Source organism: Papilio machaon, chromosome 22 (genome assembly GCF_912999745.1).
Source record: "Papilio machaon chromosome 22, ilPapMach1.1, whole genome shotgun sequence".
In the NCBI taxonomy this organism is placed as follows: Eukaryota; Metazoa; Arthropoda; class Insecta; order Lepidoptera; family Papilionidae; genus Papilio; species Papilio machaon.
In genome coordinates this window covers 1841718-1864615 of record NC_060007.1, presented here as the reverse complement: position 1 = coordinate 1864615, position 22898 = coordinate 1841718, and the positions used below count along the sequence as shown (strand labels likewise).

The following is a 22898-nucleotide window of genomic DNA, read 5'->3' as shown; positions in this document are numbered from 1 at the left end:
TTTATAAATTTTGATTCTATCATTCATGTCTTACGCTTGGGAGATTTGATCTATGACATTTAGTTAGATCCCAGGCAGACAATCTGACAATGATTTCATGTAAAAATGTTTTAAGTAAATAAAAAAAAAAAGTCATAATTGCTATATACAAAAAAAAATTAAATCTTGTTTCATGTGTACGTTTATTATCTAAGCTTAGTCTTTATTTTAAAGCTTAAAATGTCAATTGTACAGGTAAACGACCTGGATGTTGTCCTGACATTCATAAGATTGACATTTGATGAACTTAAATGTGGGTTTCCACGGGCTAAACTGATATAAAAATATCTCTTTCGGTTATTTTTTTTACTTTAATTTTATCAATCTTCCCCATTTCAAGTAACTTTCGACGCGTTTACTTATTTTTTTTAACTTCCTTTACACATCACATCTGTTAACTGTTAATAGTGTAAAAACTTGTCGTAGCGTCAGAACAGGCGTTCATTATTGTATATAATGCTTTGTTGTTGCCGCTACCCACTACCGCTAGTCGCACGTGCTTATGTTTACAGATATACCGACCTACCGCAGGATATGTTATGAAAACGGTCTGTCTTGTCTGTTAAGACAATTTGTTTTATGATAAAGACACGATGTGGTTTCCTGTCAAATATACCAATATACCTTGAAACGTGTTTTATCTATACGATTACGGAAATAAACAATAGATTGTGGATAATCACTATCAAAATCCATTATAATATGAAAGATTTGATATGACACGTCGTTAATTATGTGACGTTGATTTTGGTCTTTTATATAAGCGGCCACCTAAATTCGCCGAAACAGTGAAGACTGCTGCCCTTAGACATCAGCAATAGTAGATGCGTTGCCTACATTTAATCGTTGGGGGAGTAGACGCATAGAAAGGGGAAATATTTCCTCCATTCGTCAAATCCCATCCTTTCCTTATATGAAAAGGATGCAAAGGGAAAGAGGACTAAAATTAAGCCTCCAACGACACTCTTCAGACGAAACGCGGATTTGCTTCCATTTCACGCCTCCCCCTGTCTTCTGTCTAGTGGTGCTATAGCGAGCCGGGCAATTCGTACAACAGATGTTGTTGCTGACGTCTACCACTGTTAGATATTAGATTGTGTTCAAGGTTAAAAAAACAACTTAAAAACATAATAACGAAATCGTTACACGAAAAAGAACTCATCACTTTTAAGTTTCGACTTCGATTAGTTTTAGTAATTCTATAGTGTTTTCGCGCGTGTAAAACATAGTAAATGGTAACATCTTACTAATATTATAAATGCGAATGTTTAAAAGAATGGATGTTTGTTTGAAGGTATCTCCAAAAAGACTAAACGGATCTCGATGAAATGTGGCATAGATGAAGATCATAGTCTGGAAGAATACATAGGCTAATTATTTTATTTAATTCAGCGCGGACGGAGTCGCGGACGACAGCTAGCATGATATACGTATGACAAAGGAAAAATATAGCATAGTCATTGTAATTATCGCGCCTTGCGACCTTTGGGTCACTGCGAATCCATCATTCCGTCCATTATTGAACTCAATTAAATCTCATTAACATAACCTAAGAGAGAAATAGGGTTGACCATTCTCTATCTTTAGACATGTCACCACCTTTGTCCCCTGTAACCTATTCCCATTCAGAGGGGACAACTTAGTATAACAATGGATACAGTTTGACCTACAAAGACGGGTACTGGGTGCAGTCCCTATTTGTGTATTTTAAGCAATAAACAGTACGTTTTATGCGATTGTGGAGATTTGAATATGAATGGCTGAAAGAGCATTGTCGGTTGCGTGAGCTCGTGGTGTGCAGGCGCAGTAAGGTTGATGCATAATCATTAGAAATTATCGTAGCGAGAGTAACACGCTCGCCATATTGCATGGGAATCGCTCGCGGAATGCGTTTGGCGGGAAAAGTGATGCGCCATTGACAGATGGCGTACGAAACTTGTTTATTTTTATTTTTGACCAACAGAGCAGTAGCAAGGTAATATTTTACAACGAAATGTATGTGACCTGTATCCCAAAATAACCTGACCAAAAAAATAGTGTCATTGTTTTTTTTTAAGTATTTTTGGTGTGTAATAAATTAACATAATCTTTAATTGGTCACAAGGTTATAAATATTCTTTTCTTAGTGTCGAAGTAACCTTTATAGAACGCTCGTGTATATTGATTATGCGTGAAGGCAAAGGCGTTTTATTATTTCAAACATAGGACGGAGCAAAACGTGTCGACATTATGGGAACATGAATCAAAGTTGGCAATAATCCTTGTACATAATAGTTTATCCTATTCACAAGGTATTAAAACTTTACAAAATACATTGGGTATTAAATCAAGTAAGAACAGTTTAACAGGTATAAGGAAGCTTTTGTATTTGATAAATACTTTTGAATTTAAGGCATAGTTCTAAAGTGTATTAATAATAAATACGTTATTGTAACACACACCTACAACTTCGACCTGCACACAACAATATCAAACAATAATACACAATAATTTCATTCCTTTTCGGTGCGTACGCGCATCTCTTGCGTTTCGCTCTTTCGTATAGAAGTATCCCGCTTGCACGGTCACTGACCGAGCATCTCCGAGATTGCATTGGCCGGGCAGCTTCCTTTAGATAGCTAGTTTCTGCTCAATTAAAATAAAATTATAAATGAAAACATTAGGCACTAGGCAACTTAAGTAAGCTGCCTAAGACCTAATAACATCTTACTACGAAAGACTTTGCTATTATGACATTGTATCGTGGACTTTTCTACTCTAAAATAACAATCCAATGTTAAATAATGTTAAGTCACTGTTTACATAAAAACGACTTTGAATACAGCGATAGATAAAAATGTATTTGGCTGAATATAAAATACTACAGCGTACGTAAAAAAAAACATTAGATTAGCTGTGACCTACTTCACGTTGATAAGGAAAAAAATAAAACGCAGTACCATACGCCACGCTCCAAAAGTACTAGTGACCGTTGCCTAAACAGATTCGAATTCACGCTTTAGAGAAAAAAACAAGCGTCCCGTAGTAGTTTATTTACGACGTAGTACAAAATCTCGAAGAAGCCAGCTTTTTTTTGGAGTCGATGGCCCGCTGTGAAAAAACCAAAACAATTTTTTTTCGTTCGCTCCGAAATCAGTTCACGAGCTCTCTCGAATAGTAAATGAGGGAAAGAGAAGGTTGTATAATAATATCGCTCCTTTCAGCCACACAGGTAACTTAAAACCTTCACTGGATGATTAGGCTATAGGGTTGTCGTAAACAAACAAAATGGACGGGAAAAATACGTTTTTAAATAATACATAATTTATTAACACTTGACTACGAACTTTACCTATGTATAGGTACTTATTTGGTCACAAACACCAATTAAATTTTTCGGAAAATATTTTTTTTGTAAAAAAAAAACTGAATTTGCCAACCCTAGGTGAGTGTTTTCTAAGAAAATGTCCATGTGTATCCTCTGTCTTAACGCACCCAATCAGTTCGTATTCAGAGAAGTATAACAGTGTGAGGCGATTATGCTCGAGCAGATCATTTGAGGCACAATAAACGGTAATAGTAATCGTAATACAAGCCGCGCACGTGAATTGTTATCAGACATTATATTAGCCGTTGTCTGTCTGTTGTTTTTTTAAAGGAAACGTTTTCAGTGGATTTCTACTGTGATGAAACTTGTTTTAATACACTAGTGGTCGGCCGTAAGCTAAGAATTAAAAAAAAATAGTAGCTTATAGTATTCCCGCGTGCATCGTCATAATCAGTCCAAACGTTCCAGAAATTACTTGAAACAAACGCAGTCTTGTTTGCGGACAGTCAGAAATTAAAACAAATATTTTTCGTTGTCAGCAACGCCAATCATGTGTACTAATTATTGTTATTTTTTCGATATTACGTAAAGACACTCTAATTTTATTAATATGTAGAGATAAGTGATGTTTCAATCATGGCAATTTCGTAAAAATACATACTTTATACTTCGATATCAAGATAGATTACCTCGTCTGTAAAGTCAATTATGCTCTTGAAACCAGTTCTAAAAATAGTAGTGGATTTGTCATTAAAAGTAAATTAAATTAAAAAGCAATAACCTTATATAAAAAGTACATGATAGAAAATTATGTCTCTTAATGTAATAAAAAAAGATTCCTAAGAAAATGTAAGATATTTTCACAGAATCACATTATTTTCGAACGTAGGATACTTTTTTTAACTAATGATACTATTATAAATATCATAGATCAGTTCAAAAGCCCTCGAGGGTTCAGTAAGAAGACAAACGTCATCAAATAAAGATTAAGCGTAATCTTGACAATAAAAAAATTATTATCTCGTACAAGGAAAGGGGGTTAGTGGGCCACAAAAACTACGAAGGTCCCATTTAGTAATTGTAACTCATTGATAGAGACGAGATAGCCCTTGAACTCATTATCGTAAGGCCATTGTTATTTTGTCCCAGTGTACGTTGTGTTTTTGGAATTATTTTATAATAAAATCAGTTTCTAGTAAGAAATAAATTAAAATAACCGTGCTAAAATCAAATTTTAAAAGAAAATACAAGGTGATTTGCTATATTAATCGTTCTTTTCTTAGACCAGAATCCATATATAAAACATAACGTCATCCCTTCCATTATATTTTGAGAAAACAGAGGTAAAAGAAAAAAAATTGGTCTCAGAAACCAACGGTTAAAGATCTAAATTAGAGTTTTAAAATTGGAATTAGCGACTGATATAAATAATGGATTCATAGATTATTTAAATTTGTATGTAATTGAGGGAATACAGAAATAAATCGATCGATCTCCAAACAATTGATCAAGTTTTGCGATTGAAATTACAAACCTAAGATAGATAAAATTTGATAGTGAATTCATGATAGAAATCATGATAGTGCGAGATCGATAATCTTCGGTTGCAAAAACGAAAGTAAATTTGTCGTTATTAACTCTGATTGTATCAAGGAAATCTCGGTTTGCAAATACGAGAGGGCAACATTAAATTGTCTCAAATGTCTTGACATCAGAGATGTGCAGTAAAACCACACAGGGATCCGTTTCGCATTACGCGGTGAGTACCACACGTTATTTGATCTTTATACAAATCAGATTGCGGTCGCGTATACATGTACGCAAGTAACGCCCTGTTAATTTGGATAAGTAGGATTTAATTACATTGATTATTAAATGCAAGTTGTATTAACTTACGAGATAGGATTGTTGGAATGGAAAATAGCTGAACTAATCTAGTTCAAAATATTCTTATATATTTCCCATCTACCTCTAAATGCAAAATATGACTTCATCTATGTTTAGATCTTTATAACCACTCGTATTGTATATTTTTACTTAATAAACAACTGTAATACAACCTTTCCTATCAAATACGGCACATTCAACTATCTAAGTGGGACCCGCACTTGACCCAAAAAGCAAAACAGTGCTCACGGCCGGCGCTTTCACAGTATTACGCATAAAACAGTAACAAGTGCCGAGACAAAACGTTACCCGATAACACGCACAATAAACAATGAATGTGTATACTACAAGCGAATGCAATGCCAACAAAACGTAAAACGGAACGAACTTCTCGACCGTTTAAGCGCTATTAGAATGGCGAGAAAGGGTGTTGTTAACTAAACTAACGGATTGAAATAACAGTAGCATACAATTTTCTTACAACGACGAAGTAGCATACTCTGTCCACACCTTCATATGGTTGATAGGATGAGGGGTTTTACTATCCATTAATTATTAATACAAATGAAGAAGATATTTTATGTAGTTTCAATCTCAGATCATAGTATCGTATTATTTGAGTGGTATATCGTTTAAAAAACGTAACATAACAAATTTTGACTGATGTTAGTAAATATTTGAGACTCGTTGCATCTTAGTTTATAATAGAAAACAGGGCCATACTATAAAATTAATCTACAAGCAAGATATGTTGGTGAGATCGAGTTTGAATGGAAAATTACGATTTCTAACAACTTACGCGTACCAATGATGCACCATTTTAAATAACGTAGGAATCTCTTACCTGAAAGAAAACAAAAACACATTATAAAAATTGTAATATAAAAAAAATTAAGCTATCTTTCAATTCTATTAAAAAAATTAACAAGTAACAGAATAAATGTATTTTCAACTTATATATATCGTAAGTTGAAATTCCCACGAACTGTAAACACGCTAAGGCCTAAAAACACGTAATTCGTAATCATTTACTTCAATCAAGTCAATTACATTTTTTTTAGATTTTCCACTGGTATTCTGAGTATTCGAGATAATTGTACTAGGACCAAATGACCGCTTATTAAAATAATGGACTGAAGTGGTCTAATATCAAACAGTTGTAACTGTAGGAAGTGTGCATCAGAATATAGCTGTTTATAGTTTTTTAATACTATGCGTCTATAAAATGTTACAATTATTAATTTTAGTATATTTGTGAATTCGAATGGCTGATATTATTCGTGATGTACAAATTTATTGGAATGATTTTATTTATGTTTTTGTATATGTGTTTCGACAGTGGAAACACGCGATAAACCTTGTATAGACAGTGTTAAAAGCGTAAGACAATTTACAGTTACGAAAGCCGAGCGAAGCACTTTCTCTGTCCTAAAATGGTATAATTACACTTGCGTGTAATCTGTGAAGGTCGGATTTCTACCGCTTAGAACAGTAACGCCTAAAAGTATTTAGTTATTATGAGATTATTTTTCAATTATATTTGAGATTTGACATAGTTAATATATAATAAGTTTCATTTTTACTTTTAAAACACGTTCACTATCATAAGGGTGTGAAGTATTTTCCATATCGGTATTAAACATCGTTGACGACTTTTTGCATAACATCATCCATCATCCAGGCATCGCAGGACGTTTGTTATGCACATTATATTTAATAATTTTTTTCTTTATTGACTGTGATGATATGAAATTAACTTCTTACATACGAGAAGTCAATAATCAATATTATGACGTATATTTTTAGAAATCGTGTATATTTAGTGGACTTTATTTGTTAGTTTAATTTCATGACATATCGAACTTAAATACCAATACATGACTCAACATTTTTTTTAATTAAAACTTTTGGCTTCAAATATTTTTTTAATTTAAATGACCAAGTTTTAGTTTGCATAGTGAATAATATCAATTTAAATGCAATAAATAAGTTAATTGGTCGTAAGTTTACAAAACAAATTATCTTGTGTACATACTACAATACTCGTACAGTTGAAGTCATTACAAATCAAACGATAATGGCAAGTCTGTCGCAACTGTAAAAACATTGAAAATGGCGGGCAAATTGCGTCTATAAATATAGTAATCTCGATTTCACAAATAATAAAAAAAAACTCAAATTAAGTAAGGCTACTAAAAAAAGAGTACCTATTAAAAATAGTGACAAATTAGTAAATATAAAAATAAAAAGTTGAAATTTGTAACTGGCCAGGTTTATAATATTTCGAATATAGAAAGTCAACTTTTCTAAGATCCATTGTCATTGTAAAAATAACCTAAAATTACGTCAATTTTGTGCAGAAGCCCGCCAAAGTTGAATAACCCCTATGCCCAAACATTTAGCGGAGGCGTCTGTCTTTCTCATTCAGTAGTAGAGCGAGTGCGACAAACTTTATTTGTTTGTAAACTCTGTGTTGTGGTGTCGATTTTGGCATGGAACTGAAATCACTGAAATCATAAATATTTACTTGCAAATAAAACAAACATTATTCATGACATATTGAAGTACGGTTTTGGTTATTGTTTTGGTTTACAATTGTCAAAAGCATGTTTAGTTGGCATTAATTCAACACCATCTATATATATAAAAGAAAGTCGTGTTAGTTACACCATTTATAACTCAAGAACGGCTGAATCGATTTGACTGAAAATTGGTGGGCAGGTAGCTTAGAACCAGGAATAGGATATAGGATAATTTTAACCCCGTTTTCTATTTTTTTTAATTCCGCGCGGACGGAGTCGCGGGTAAAAGCTAGTTTCGTATAAATTATAATTATTTCAAACTTGAAAAACTTTTTTTTAACTACTTCTCATTGAATTTCATGTTTTTATACACATTTCGTAAATATGTCCATAATTGTTTTAAATTTAAAAATATTCATAAAAATACGAGTATAATACATATTACAAAAGGAACGTTTAACTAAGTAGAGTTCACTCACCTTTCTGACATTGTCTTAAACATCTAGCGAACTGAATTACTTGAACTAAGTTACCAACATTTACTGTTATATAAAAATGCGATACAGTAACAGCCACAGAATAAAAAAATACAATTTCAAACAAAGAACACAATTTTTGTACAATTTATAATGTCTTTATTACTACAAAAATATTTGGCTCATTTTCAAAAATGGTTTTATCAGATAAAATTAAAAAAAGAATACGTGTCGTTGACCTGTTAACAATGCTAAATGTATACTGTTTTCTTTTTAAATAATTTTACATCGCCAATGTCGAAGCCTAAAGGATGAAGGTATTGTTTATGTTGTCGAAATGCATACGTTGTTATTCAAATTTAGTGTCGGGCTTCGAAAGGCGTTGTCATGTGTACCGTTAATACCAACATAAGGTTACATACACACTAGATTTTTTATTTAAATCACGACGTAAACCACTGACAATTACTAAAATTGTATAACTGTCGTAGATCTTATAAAATAATTAACAGAAGAAAATAGCTTGAGATTGTGTTATTTTATAGAATGTGGCCTCCGTTTAAAATATTTTAAATTGTATTGTGAAATTAAATTGAGTTTTTAAACTTATGAAGGTTTGTATTATATGTAGGGGTCAATTATTTCTTTTAAACATTATCATACTAAGTAGTGAAATATATTTTAAATCATAGAAGAATAATGTTAAAAATATTCTATATAGTGTTTATTTCTTATCAGAGGAGCATAAGAGTTCTGTGTTAACACGTGTGCGTAATCGGTTAACAAAATGCTTTTGTACATGCAAATGGTATCCCATGGCAACGTTAGGGTTGCACCACGTTATCAAAATATTTCAATGTGATGAAATTTATACTAAAATAATTTAAATACTGACAAAAAATTACACTGTCTAATCTCTAAGTTCTGTGTCTAACGACTGTTATATATTAATTAGGGTAGTAAGATATGGAAAGACGTTACGATTTTTCTTTATAAATCCTTCTATGATCCAAGCACAAATTAGAAGACTGGCGCTTTAAGGCATTTTTCGTACAATTATGAAAACTTTTTTTTATAGTTTGTCGTAGGCCAGTTACAACAATGGTAGCCCTGTATTTGCCTAGTGCGTGTTATGGTAGTGGCACGTTCAATAACATCAGCTTGTCAGTTCGACGACCCCAATGCGCAGGCGCCGCCAGACGAGCTCCGCACTGCGCGAATTTTTTTCAATCGTCACACGTAGTCTACTTTGTAAATAAACAATTGAGAAATAACGTTTTAAAATTATTGTAAACACCAAAGGGATTTTAGGTTGGCGGTATCATGATTTATGCGAAAGGCAATAAAAAGGTTTACAAACGATTTGTCACCTTATACGTATACACACACACACACACACACACACACGTTTATATTATTCAATGGGACAATAAGCCAAATAGTGTAAACAGACTAAGGTCAAATAGACGAAACTAGTCACTACTATGACACATCCTTCATTAGCTTCAAAATTCAAATACGCGTAAGTCAACTCAAGGTTCTATCTATTGATAAATGCTATCATTAGGGGTGTCATAAGTCGTAAAATGCGTGTAATCAGATATTTTTTTCCGTCGTAACAAGGTAAGGTACAAACGTATGAAGTTAAAAGTAGGCAATTCTTTACCGTTAGAAGGAAGGCCATACCTTACTAGGGCCTCAGCCTACAAGATAACGGATTCGCCATTAAGAAACAGTACATACGTTTCTCGTTCTCTTGTTTTTCAAACTAGTTGATACCAACGAAAAGAGTTACAAATCTTACAGTTACAACTCTTTTCGTCGGATGGGTAAAAGATATAATGCTAGGGTTGCCAAGTTCGTCGATAGGTCACTGTTCTCTAATAATTGTGAAACCTTGCGTGCATCCTGTTAATTCACGCATGAGCTCATTTAAAATGAATCATAAATTAATTCAGTCTATACTGTACTGGAGTTAAGGCACCGAGTTAAGTTCCACTATGACAAAGAAATCGTATATATCTTATTACGAAAAATAACCTATGTCTTCAAAAACATAGTACGTACTCAATAAAAGTTGTCTTAACCCAGATTACGTCATAGTTTATTTGAACCAATATCAAGGGTATGACAATATTTATATTGTTACGATCCAAAATCTACAGTTCGACGACTAAAGCCTAAAGTAACGGTGCAAACACTTTCGGGTATCAACCCAATTGTTCACTGAGGCGTTAATTGCAAATTATAACTTCTGTCTTGGGAAACCAAAAAAAAAATTTACCGTCTTTGTATTCATGTTGGTGTTTTAATACAAAGTCTTACGATCGTTGTAAATTAAGGGGTTAACTCTTTATCATTAACTTCCTCAGGTATAAAACAAATGAAATCTGTGGATATCATTGGTAGAAGAAAGAATACAGACGAATTGTGAACATCCTCCTTCTTGAAGTATCTTGTTTAATAAAAAATCGGTTCACAACCCCTTGTCAAATATCAGTTTAATTAGCATAATCAATATTAATATTTCATAATTCGTTCACACACAATTAGCTTCATTATACATAATATTTGTATGGATTTAATTTTAAATTCATATCGTAACTCTATATCTTTAATTGTCATCTTGAATTCAATGAAATATGAATTTACGTCTTCAACAACGGGTTGTTATTATTGTTGTGGCATCTATTCAAAGACCATAGATTATAAAAGTAACAGACATGACATTTTTAATCCAAGTGAGGAATTTAACCGTGATTCTATTGAATTGTCGAAGTCATATACGGAAAGGAGAGCGCCCGCTTTCGAGATGGACCGATGACCTCAAAGTGATGAAGGTAATCGGTGCCAATGCTTTTTTTTATATTGTAAGGTGGCAAACGAGCAATCGGCCACCTGTTTCGCCGAAATAGGGAAACGACCGCTGCCCATAAACATCCATTTTTATCGATGATTAAAAAAAAAACTACTAAAGTCAAAACCCTTTAAGGGCTGCAGCCTGCAAGCAAGAAAAGCCTGAGATTTTGGAGAACTTATTACTATTTTTAATCATTATTTTATATAAGATTTTTTTAGGTTACATTCTAATGTATTTGTTTACGAAGTTGAGTCCGGTTCGATTTGTTTCAAAAACATAATGCACAGATGATGATGGTAATAAATCATGTTACTGTCAGAGTGCATGGGTCAAAGGGGCATGGCCTTTCTTGATACATTATGGTACACTGTAGTTTACGTTTGTTTTTGTTATTACCTTACAAATTAACTTAAACGAATTACTAGAGAAAAATAAATTGTTTATCACCTTTAGCCATCTAATTTTGATTGATTATTTTTTTACACTGATATTTGGAATATGTTTTCGTAATTAATTGTTCTTGAAGCTTCAACAATAACAATATGTCTGTTAACAATGAAACTATCTTAAAATAAATAATACGTACAAATACAAATAAAACGTGTGAAACTGTAAATGACCATCACATTTATTATTTATTCAGTTATACATTCAACTCAATTATTATCAAGTAAATTAACATTTCAATTTGGTATTAACATAAATATCTATTCATCAAATGCTATCCGTCAAATCAGGGTCGTAGATTTCAAGATGGACGACATCTCAGATGACATTTGTGACAGATGAATTGGCGCGAAGAATAGAAACACTGGATTGACTGCACAGATTAACCCTACGGAATTATTTTTCACACGTGTTTTGTTCGTCTTTTGTAAAATTTAATGTACATGCTTTAATTTTAAGTAAACTTAAAAACTGTTAAGCAATAAAGAAAATCTAGTAGAGAGATACAAAAAAAATATGGACTCTAAAATGGTATTAAAAATGATTCAGAATTTTAGACACTTCAAAGTAAATATACAACACGTTAAATTTAAAAGTAAGTACAATTTTCATCTGGTAAACTCCGTGTTTGGTAATTCAGCCAAGATGGAAGGTATTGTAAATACTTAGTACCTCTCAAAAGACATTTTTTCTCGTCCTACGCAAGTACGACTATTGAAGGGATCACGTACAGTGCAGTACAAATAGTAAACGACAAACATTTTGAAACTCAACTCTGTTGAGTGCTTGTTTACTTGTTTAACTATAAATTAAGTTAGCAGCCTGATAAGTAAACTGACTTTAAGTATTGTATTAGGCTTAGTGTTTGTATGAAGATATGTTTAATATTAAAGGACATGAAGACAGTGACGTCTTGATATATGAGTTAAAACTTATCTGCTATTATGTTGAAAAAATTGTCGACCCATCCGAAGTTGGGACGCGTCGCTTTTTATAAAGTTATTGACCCTTACGAATGTTTTTTTTTTTGTCAACGTTCGGATGTAAATGATATGATTTATTGTATAACAATAGCGAAATGCGTTAAAATGTAACAATGTAACGAAACGCCTAATCCGACCGCGTTTCGAGTGGCGATTGTAATTTCAATTGTAAAATTCCATTCGGAATAATGTTGATTTATAAATATTATGTATGTTGTACACTAGGGCTTGGTAATTCATCACGCATCTTCACGCCTTTCCAGGAACATACAACAGATGGTATTTACATAATTATGGGACAGATTCGTCCCTTCAAATAACTTTCTAAGCGTTTCTCTTAATTATTTCGTTACATTTATGGGAGTGTAAACAACCAGATGGTCGTCCGAGTTTATATTTATTTAAGTGGTAACGGAAAGTGTTAATTGCATTATTTTATAGAACATCTTTTAATTTACTACGCAATTTAGTTAAATAACTATGTTATATTAGAAAGTGCGAGAGAAAGTATATAAGTTATTTTCTACTGTTAACATTATTATATTATTCGATTATTTGTTCATTTGTTTTGTTCTACGTTTACATACAGTTGAAGTTATTTATTTAGTAAACAATGTGAGCTCTTCTTTGAATGAATACTAAGTGTATGCAATAATTTATACTACAAAGTAAAACTAAAGAGCTACACAACTTAGAACATGATTTTCTTTTTATTCTTCAGTTGCTTTGTCATATTCTGTATAACATACTAGCTTTCGCAAGCGACTCCGTCCGCGCGCAATAAAAAAAAACATAATAAGTAGCTTATGTGTTCTTCCCGACTATGATCTACATCTATGCCAAATTTCATCGAGATCCTTTGAGCCGTTCTCGAAATACCTTCAAACAAACATCCATCCATCCATCCATCCAAACATTTGCATTTATAATATTAGTAAGTTATACTTATTTATCTCTTAGCTAGCATATAAAATGCGTAGGCGAGTAATGATACAAGTTGGGTTGTGTTTACGAAACAGTATGTAAATTTTATATAGTTCAATCACCCTCAGACCTAGATACATAATAAATAGAATTGTGCTAATTTTTAATTGCAAGTTAACATAAAGTTTGTAATTATTTACAACTACAACGACTATTTTTCACATACTTAACACAATCACGATTAAAAATGTAAACGTAGGTACTTCAAGTACTTAATAAGTAATTTACGAATGTTATGACCCTCAAGGGCTGTTGAGTAGTCCTTGTGACGTGAAAGGGTGTTGGTTCCCACGACTGCCACTTCCGCACTGTTTAAGACTATTTCTGTATTGCATGTAAAATAGTTTTTTTTTTGTATCCGTCGATTTCTTCTATTACTTTCATTAAACTATACCATACTAATATTATAAATGCGAAAGTTTAGATGGATGGATGGATGGATGTTTGTTTGAAGCTATCTCCGGAAGCTCAACGTATCTTGATGAAATTTGGCACAGATATAGAACATAGCTTAGAAGAACACATAGGCTATTTATCAAGTATTTTTTAATTCCGCGCGGACGGAGTCGCGGGCGACAGCTAGTACTTTATAAAATAGTTGACTTCACACCTACAAATAAAAGTTTGTTTTCTATAGTTTTTTGTGTTTGAACTTTTGCAGTTAAACGAAATGCTGGCTGTTTTTTTTCTCTGTTTAAAACAAAACGCTTGGAACCGTTATTTACAAAGTAAAGTTCCACAACTGCTTATCTTGTGCAGTATGCGGAACTTTACGGTTTGCACAATTTCAGACTACGAAGAAATGACGGCTTGTCATATTTTTTTTACTTTTTACTCGTTAAATTCACTAACCTGAGAGTTAACAATCCTTTTAAGTCTACGACTATAATTGTATTAAAATATTGTAACTAATAAATATACTTTAACACGTTAACTGCCACCGACTCGCCCTTCGAGTTCACTTTAACAAAATTACTAGCATTTAAAGAGTTATGGTATTGTCAAGAAAGATTTCTAATAGTTGTTAAACAATACAGCCGATTTTTTTTCATTGGAAACGTATATTTTGACAGAATGGCGTTACCCTCTTTGTCCGGTTGTCAGGCGAAACAAAAAAAATCCGACATTTTGCCTGATTGAAATTGACGCGTTGCATTAAAAAATAACGCTACCGAGTTTAAATTGAACATAATGAAATATGATTGATGTCGGAATTGTATGTGTTAAAGCTTGTCACTGAAGTGTAGGGGTAACCGACCACCCCAGTGCAACCGACATCTTAATTTAACCAGGTAATATAATCAGAAAACATTAATTTATCCGTAGAAATATAAAAGAATTGAAATTGGTATTTTAAAAATGTACATACTGCTTTTGACGGTAAGTATATAAAAGATTCTAGGTTCATTTCTGAAAGACATGTCAAGTTATTGCTCAACATGTCAATTTAACCGTCATATCAAATAAATATAATGTATAAAAAATACATTCTTTCAAGAAAACATTAGATATTAACCGTAAATCAAATTGATTGATACAAAGTACAGTTATTCGCAAAAAAGTTTTATCACTTATCTGTACTTCGTACTATCCAACAAGTAAGTGTCCGTGACTGTACTAATTAAATATCCTCAGCAAGAGCATAGGTCATTTTCACACGAGGTTCAAACACCGGCGATTATTTATTGATCCGGTGCAATATATGCGAATCCATAAAAAAACTCCCCTCGCATTGTTTGAACTGAGGTGTGCTTGGGGGAGTTTATTTGTGCGAAGCTTTGCGTATTTTATCGATAAATATAGTAGACTAGAGCTTGCAACAGCTATCAATCGTCATTTTCATGTCAACTTATTTGTATTTCTTTATTCGATTATCGATAAAAATAAATAAAAATCGATGATTATGGTACATCCCTAGTTGGGATATTGGGCTCATATTCATAAACAGATGCGTAGGCAATTAAATAGACTGCATCTGTCAATGTGATTGGACGTACTGTTTACCGGACGATGGGTGCAATTGAGATAATCCTGAACGGCTACTGTTCAAGGAAACTGTATTCATATCGTTTGATTATATACTTTATTGAATGTGCTGTAAAGTTGATAATCGATTAGACATATGATATGCATCTAAAAAATAATAATACCGATTTATATTCGAATATATTATGTTTATAGTCTGAAAGAGAAATCGAGATGGGAAGCAACTTGGTCTCTAGTCTCTATATTTAAATAAAACTAGTAACCAGTAATGTAGTGACATTACTTAAACACATAGTGATGGGTTTAAGCATTTGTTCGATAAACATAAGTAATAAAATAGAAAGTAGAATGAACTAACATTAATTTAGTTAACGATGTAATTTAACGGTTGACCAGTCGTAGGGCAATTACGTAATAAAAGGATCATTGTTTAAATGTAACGAAGTACTCTAATATCGGGTCCCACGTGTTTATCTCGCAGTCATGGGAAAGCTATTAACAGGAGCGATATATTGATAGTATCAATTATTTGGCCCGGAGCGATTGGGGTGCCACTGCTTGTTAGAGGTAAAATATAGATTAACAAATCGTTATATGAGAATTTAAATATTGTAGAAAAATAAACTATTTGAGACAATCTTCTTCTATATATATAAAAGAAAGTCGTGTTAGTTACACTATTTATAACTCAAGAACGGCTGAATTGATTTAACTGAAAATTGGTGGGCAGGTAGCTTAGAACCAGGAAACGAACATAGGATAATTTTTACCCCGTTTTCTATTTTTTATTTCGCGCGGACGGAGTCGCAGGTAAAAGCTAGTGTTGTATACAATCAAGTACCTTTTTTATTCTAAGATACTGGACACTATGATATATTATTTGCAATATCTTCTAAAGGGTTACGTATTGAAAGCAAAAGTCGAAAATACCACTTTCACTGGAACTTAAGGGGAATGGAATTCGAGATTTTACGCTCTGCGTCCTCTGGCTTTCCCATAGAAAAACATTCGAGGTCCTTCGCCCGTGACAGAACTTGATTTATCAGCTGTTTTTATATATGCAATTTTACTACGAACTTTCTTACTAGGGTGAAGAAAACTGCAAAAACAAACTATAGAAACACTTTGAAGTGTTAAAGGTTACATAAATACTATTATTTATGTAACCTATTCAGATTTCAGATATTATGAAGTAATAAGGTAATAATTATTTTTCGCAGTAACACCCAAAAACTTTGATGTTAAAGTTTTGGAATGTCCTTGAAATTAATCTCAAAAGGAGTCTGTGTTTTTGACTGATTTTCCAGTCACGATACACACATATCATAACATATTATGTTACATTTCATAATCTTTAAGATATTTTCTTACAACACGGGAATCTCAGTTGTTCAATATAGTCATAAAACATGGCTGTTGAATTTAAAAAGAAGCTCGACAACTTTATCTGTATGGATGCAATTATATCCAAATAGGTATGAGGAAGTGGTACAAACGTTTCTGACGTGTACAACTCGTTACTCGGAATTGAAGGTTCAGAGCTGGCCATTCGTGGCATTGGGTATAGAAAAGCTTGTGAAACCGTACTTTTTATCCGCAAACGTTCGCAGCCGTTGGGCGCATTGAACCATATCTTACACTGCTAGCTTCCTTAGGGTTGATTCACACGTGAGCGCGGGCGGTTTCCGTGAGAACTGTAACGTACTTTGACGCATTAGTCCCGTACCGGTGGTCACCGATTGCAAAACGTTAACAAGTGCAAGTGTACTCCGCAATTAACAAGTGTCGTTGGAAGTGACTCGAAACAGGACAACGTGTAATTTGTGCCCATTTGCTTAATGTGTCACTACTATGTGACCCAGATGTGAAGTGTTTAGGTACTTAAATATGACAAACACGGACTTGCGAATTAAAAGATATGCTCAATTTATTCAATAACATGCAATGGCTGCGTCGTATGGTTTGTCTTTCTGTCCAAATGATAAACTACTCATTAAATTCTTGTAAAAATATATATTTCAAATATGCAAAAAAAATACAGAAAAATTGTATTTTGATCTATTTCCCAATCTATCCAACTAAGCTGTTACAAATTAAAATAATAGATTAGAAATTGAAAATAATAATACCGCAGCTATACGCATCCCTCGCAAATGCAACACGGTAAACGAACGTAGGGTAGGCTATAAATATTGTGGAGCAGCAGATGCAGGGGAGACCGTTACCGGCCCCCGGTCTTTCCAAATTTGAAAATTCACAACACGTGCGCTGACAGCATATTCATCACCCGCATATTACAATTTTTACTCCAAATTTCGTTTGCACCAATAATTTTGTACTGAAGTATACTAAAGAAAAAATTTTTTTTTTTCTTTATTTAAGTTTAAGATATATTCGAAACAAAATATAAGTTAGTATAAAATAGATAAAATTATAAATTGAATTTGTACACAACATATGTTTTTATTAAATTTTATTGCTATATACAAGTTACAATAATAAAGGTATAATTTATTACTTTTAGAACAATATGGTTCTGCTACAGTGATCTTTGCATTTCAATGACGGAAAAAGGATAGAGGGAGAAATGACAGTTAAAAAATCGATACGACCGTTGGTGGTGTCATGCGAGGGTGCCAACACAAAGGGCACGAGCCACCGCGCCTGCGCATTACGAATCACAATGCAGATTTATTATGAACGCATGCACTTCTGTTCGGATACAACGATTAATAATATTTCGCGTTCTAATACTGGACTAGCTCAATTTTATTTTATTTACTGCCGAAAACCTTTATTTATTATGTTAATTTCAACTGTTACAATACATGTACAAGAACTTTTTTGTACATGTTTTTTTTTATTAAATGTTAACGTTTTTAAGATTATTAACGGTCAATTGAAATACCAAATTGTAATCTGATCTAAACATAAAACTAGACGACAAAATTTCAAATGCAACAATTGTGCAATACAATATTAGAAACCCCGCAGATGTCCACTAACATTCCCATACGCAAATCAAATCGTAAAGTTCGATGAACCCCGTAAAAGGTATAATTATGTTCCGTAACAAGCAAAGGGACGCAAGAAATTGGGCGACACGATTATTTCTTAGACCCCCTACTTAGTTTCTACGGCTGGTCAGTTTCAGACAATGAATCCGTGACCCCAAAGTGCGATTAGAGTACTCTTAAGAAATTCATAGTAAAAACACACATCTGCCGAAAAATAAATGCTCTATTTTATGGTTAAGAGACTCGTTAAATAAATTTACTAATAATAAATAATTATATTTATACAAAAATTAAAGGAATTATAATTAAGTCGGTCATTATTCAACTAATCGTCTTTATGATTTGCGTCAATTATATTTATTAAGATAGAAAAAATGAGGTCGCCATTTTGCAAAATGGCGGCAATTGAGCCAATTTGCCCTGGTGAGTCCCCCGCGTGGGTGCGACAAGGACGTGAAATATTTACTACGCAACGTACGATAGTTCCATTACGAAACATCCATTGAAATATTTATACTCAAAAAAAAAACAATAGCTCAATGGTTGTGTAAATTCAATGGATTACGAAAGCGCGACTAGTCGTCGAAAAGTAGGTATTCGTCTGAATGTCTCTGCAGTATGTAATTTTTTCGTTGAAAAAGTAATGAAAAAATATTTTTTCTGACATTGATGAAAGTTTTATTTTTATGTAGACAGGGAAAAGATAGATTTTCGACTAAAACTACTCCTATCTTTTAATTATGCTTAGATATACCTATCTTACGTTACATAGTATTAGAACGATCGCCTTATGCAACGTATAGACATTCAGAGCGTAACAAATGAGATTGGTAACGTTGTTGGCAATTATATTTGAATTACACAATCGATTATAAAAATTACATAGAAGAAAGATTTGTATTTCTGTATTTTTACATGTAACGAATAAACTCAAAAACTAGTGAACCAATTTCAATAAATCATTTTGCTACATAATCACTGAATAACGTAGATATGCTATATTTATTGCTACATTTTTTTTTAACCCCCGCAGACGAAGTTGCGGTCAAAAGCTATTTCTATAAATTACAATTAAAAATTATTAATCCAATGCAAAAAATAATACATATGTGAATTTAATAAAATAAACACTCGAATTGTTAAATGGTGACTTAAGGCGTTCATGTGTACATATATAAGATAAATTTACTGTTAAAGCCTACATAAAAAGATACGAAATTTTTCCGAATGTTGCAGCAAATTATTGTATTAAATTTTGTGCTTGTGTTTTGCGGACTATACAAGTGATATTGTGACCTACATAATCCGTTTGTTTATAATATTCCTTCGCTCCCACACTTGGCCTATTTTAGTTCGCACATGTGTCGGACAACGCGAATCAGACTAATGCGTAACAGACGTAGTAAATATTATAATAAATTAATAATAATAACTTTAACGCACTTCGACATCAATTAAAAAAGAAATGTAAGCGGGAATCAAATGCAAATACCGTTTAAATCCGACACCCGGCATCTTAACCCTTTTTATTTTTTTTAATGAACAAAATACCTACGCTAAATAATTTAATAAGCAGTACGACAACTTTTTCATAAGTAAAACAAGCCTGTACCGGATGTCAAATTAAAAAGCAACTAAGAAAGGATTAAGTTATAATTTTTAATTACAATGTTATAAATTACGCAATAAAGGACTTCCTACTTCCAACCTTTATGAACTTAACACCCAAAATGGACAAAAAATTAGGCGACCGACCTCTACTGCAAATGAAAGTAATTTAGCATTGTTCTGGTGTAAAAGTAGGACAAAAGATTCTAAAACAAAAAATAACCCTATTATTCGATATGATTTGCAGTTACATTAATAAACAAACGCATTAACTAATATTAAAACGATGATAATTTGGGTTGATAATGCAAATGTAATACAAAATAAATGGCTACGTAACGAGTTAGTTTTCACTCCATAATAAAAGGAAATTTTCTACTTTATTAAATTTAAAGTTCTTAATATCACTCAAAGGTGATGCAAAAATGTATTTAAAGTATTTTTAATACAGTTTTTCAGTACATTACAAATCACTGTACACATACATTATGAGTCTGTATGCATTAGTAGGATCAACAAAACAATTGCATTGTCCGATAAAAGTCGCGTCGAACAAAACGCGAAATGACCTTGAGTTTGTTCCATTCTGTTACCACGTGCTATTGCACTAACTCTAATAATTTCTCAAGCAATTTTCTTGCTTCACTCAAGACGCATAAAGACTAAAATTGTTTCCTTTTACGTATATGGATAAATCATAAATGTCAATTAGTCAACAGCAGAGCGAGATAGAACTAAAGTGACGCTTTGCAGAATGTTTATTTTTGTAATTATGCTTGTGTTCTGTTGTTGTTATAGCTACGAAGTTAATAAAATACGTATGAATATTAATGTTGACCACTGACCTGTTATCCTTTTTTGTGTTTTCGTGTTTTCTGGACTTGCCACTTGAGTCTCCTGCGAGGGTGCATTCGGCTTGGGAGTAGCGACCGTGATCGGTGCTCTTCTGAGTGCCACTGGGATACTCGATATAGGGACCAGTTGCCATGCGAATCTTTGCGGCCCCGGTAAAGGTTTCTCATTTGCGAAATCGAATCCCCATCTTTGACTGTCTAATTCCAGCTGTCGAGCCAATTCACGTTCAACAAATCTCCTATTCTCTTCTCTATCGGTGCACCCGAATAAATTTCTTCGCACTGTGTCAATGTTAGTGACGCCGCGCACTCTGAGAGACCTCGTGTCCAGCATGGTGGTAGCCTGGATGCCAGGGGCACGTACACTCAACGTAGACATCTTTGAAACGGAGTCCAACTGCACAGCCGAACACAAGGCGAACGCACTCCCTGATCGCATCCGCGACGCTCTTTGCCTAGCAGAAACCAAAAAAATATTTGTGTTTAGTTAGGCGCGATTAATCTATCACCGTAATAACTTTAAGGTTCATCACGCACTAAAAGTTAAAGTTGATGTCCAATAAGAGTAAACAAAACGTATAAAACGCGCCGCTACGGACGACGATAAAATACGTCCGTACGCACGGAATCAAATTCTCGACTGCGCAATCGAGGCACGCGTCGCTCTGTCCGCGCTTCGCGGCAGCGGCGTGGAGCGCCGAGGCGACGCGTTCCTTAGTTCCCCTTTTTGCCACAGCGTGGCGCTGAAACTCATGGTATTTACTTAGTTGAACTATTAAATCACCACATGACCAAATTAATGTAACTAATTCTGTAATAATATAATAAACAACGTTTATAGATTTTATCTAGAATGACTTGGCAACTAATCGATATTCGTTTCTTATCTAAAGAAATAGTTTTCCTAGTACATTAAAATATTTTTTTGTAAATTTCTTCCTATTTCCGTAGAAAATGTCATATAGAATTGTTTCAATTCTGAACACTAATTTTAAATCATTTGTTAATAATTTACCTTATATTACAGTATTAGATACACAGTAGCATATAGATATGAAAATTAATTTTATTGGAAATTGAAAAACCAAATAATCATAGCGTAAATATTTCCCAAACTTCGAGCAACATTATTGTGTAAAGAATGGCAACATTGTCGTCGGACTTGTTTACGAAGAACGAAGACGTGTCTAGTTACGTGTGCAGCATACTTTAAATCTACTTATCGGAAATATCGCCGTCTCTTTTGCTCTTAGCTCAAACGGACTGTGTGCAAAGAGGATAGAAGATATATTAATAGTACTTGACATCGCCGCCATTTTGCCGATGCAAGACTGACTAGATTTGTATGGTACGATTAAAACCGATTATTTTATCTTTACAGTATTCGTTTCACGACAATATTTTAAAACATAGACAAATATTTATTAATAAAAGTGATAAAATATTATTTAAATCCTGCTCGCGTGTTCTTGAATTCTTATTCACCGTCACAGCAGAAAGAAATTGTGGAATATTTTCGATATATGCAGATTTCCACTCGTGTAAATCAGAAAATAATATTGGATGAACACTTTTATGCTAAATATTACAAATTGTAACTCACCTTTAGATATATACTATGATATTTCACGGAAAAATCGTCAATTAACCGTCGGGGTTCACTGCACTGTTGTACTAATTTTTGAGATATGACAATGACGCGATGGCGAGAACGCGGGATCGACGCTCATTGGTGGAAAATGGCGGCCACTTGTCTGATTGGATATACGATTTTAGGCGGCAAATTTCGGTTGGTCGAGGCAGCGGATGGCGCGAAATAAATGTAAGACTTTCCGGTGCGCATAAGCTTTGTTACGGAAAATCTTATTTGGCGCCTTTTTGTTCAACAGTGTTTTCTTTTAAAATGGCTGTCGGTACTATTATTCGAT

At 33.3% G+C, this 22898-nt stretch overlaps 1 protein-coding gene across 2 annotated transcripts in view; it reads right to left on the bottom strand.

The window, feature by feature from the left end:
* LOC106712582 overlaps positions 1 to 22649 on the bottom strand; it is a 40013-nt gene extending 17364 nt beyond the window's left edge. The window contains exons 1-2 of one of the 2 annotated variants that reach the window (XM_014505192.2): positions 22574 to 22649; positions 20962 to 21425 (exon numbers count right to left, since the gene is read on the bottom strand). In XM_014505192.2, the coding sequence (XP_014360678.1) occupies positions 20962 to 21409 (448 nt within the window). In that variant the 5' untranslated portion in view covers positions 21410 to 21425; positions 22574 to 22649. Of the gene's footprint in view, positions 1 to 20961; positions 21645 to 22573 lie in introns of those variants that run through there. The other variant, XM_014505193.2, reaches the window with a different exon arrangement.
* Between the last annotated feature and the right edge of the window lie 249 nt (positions 22650 to 22898).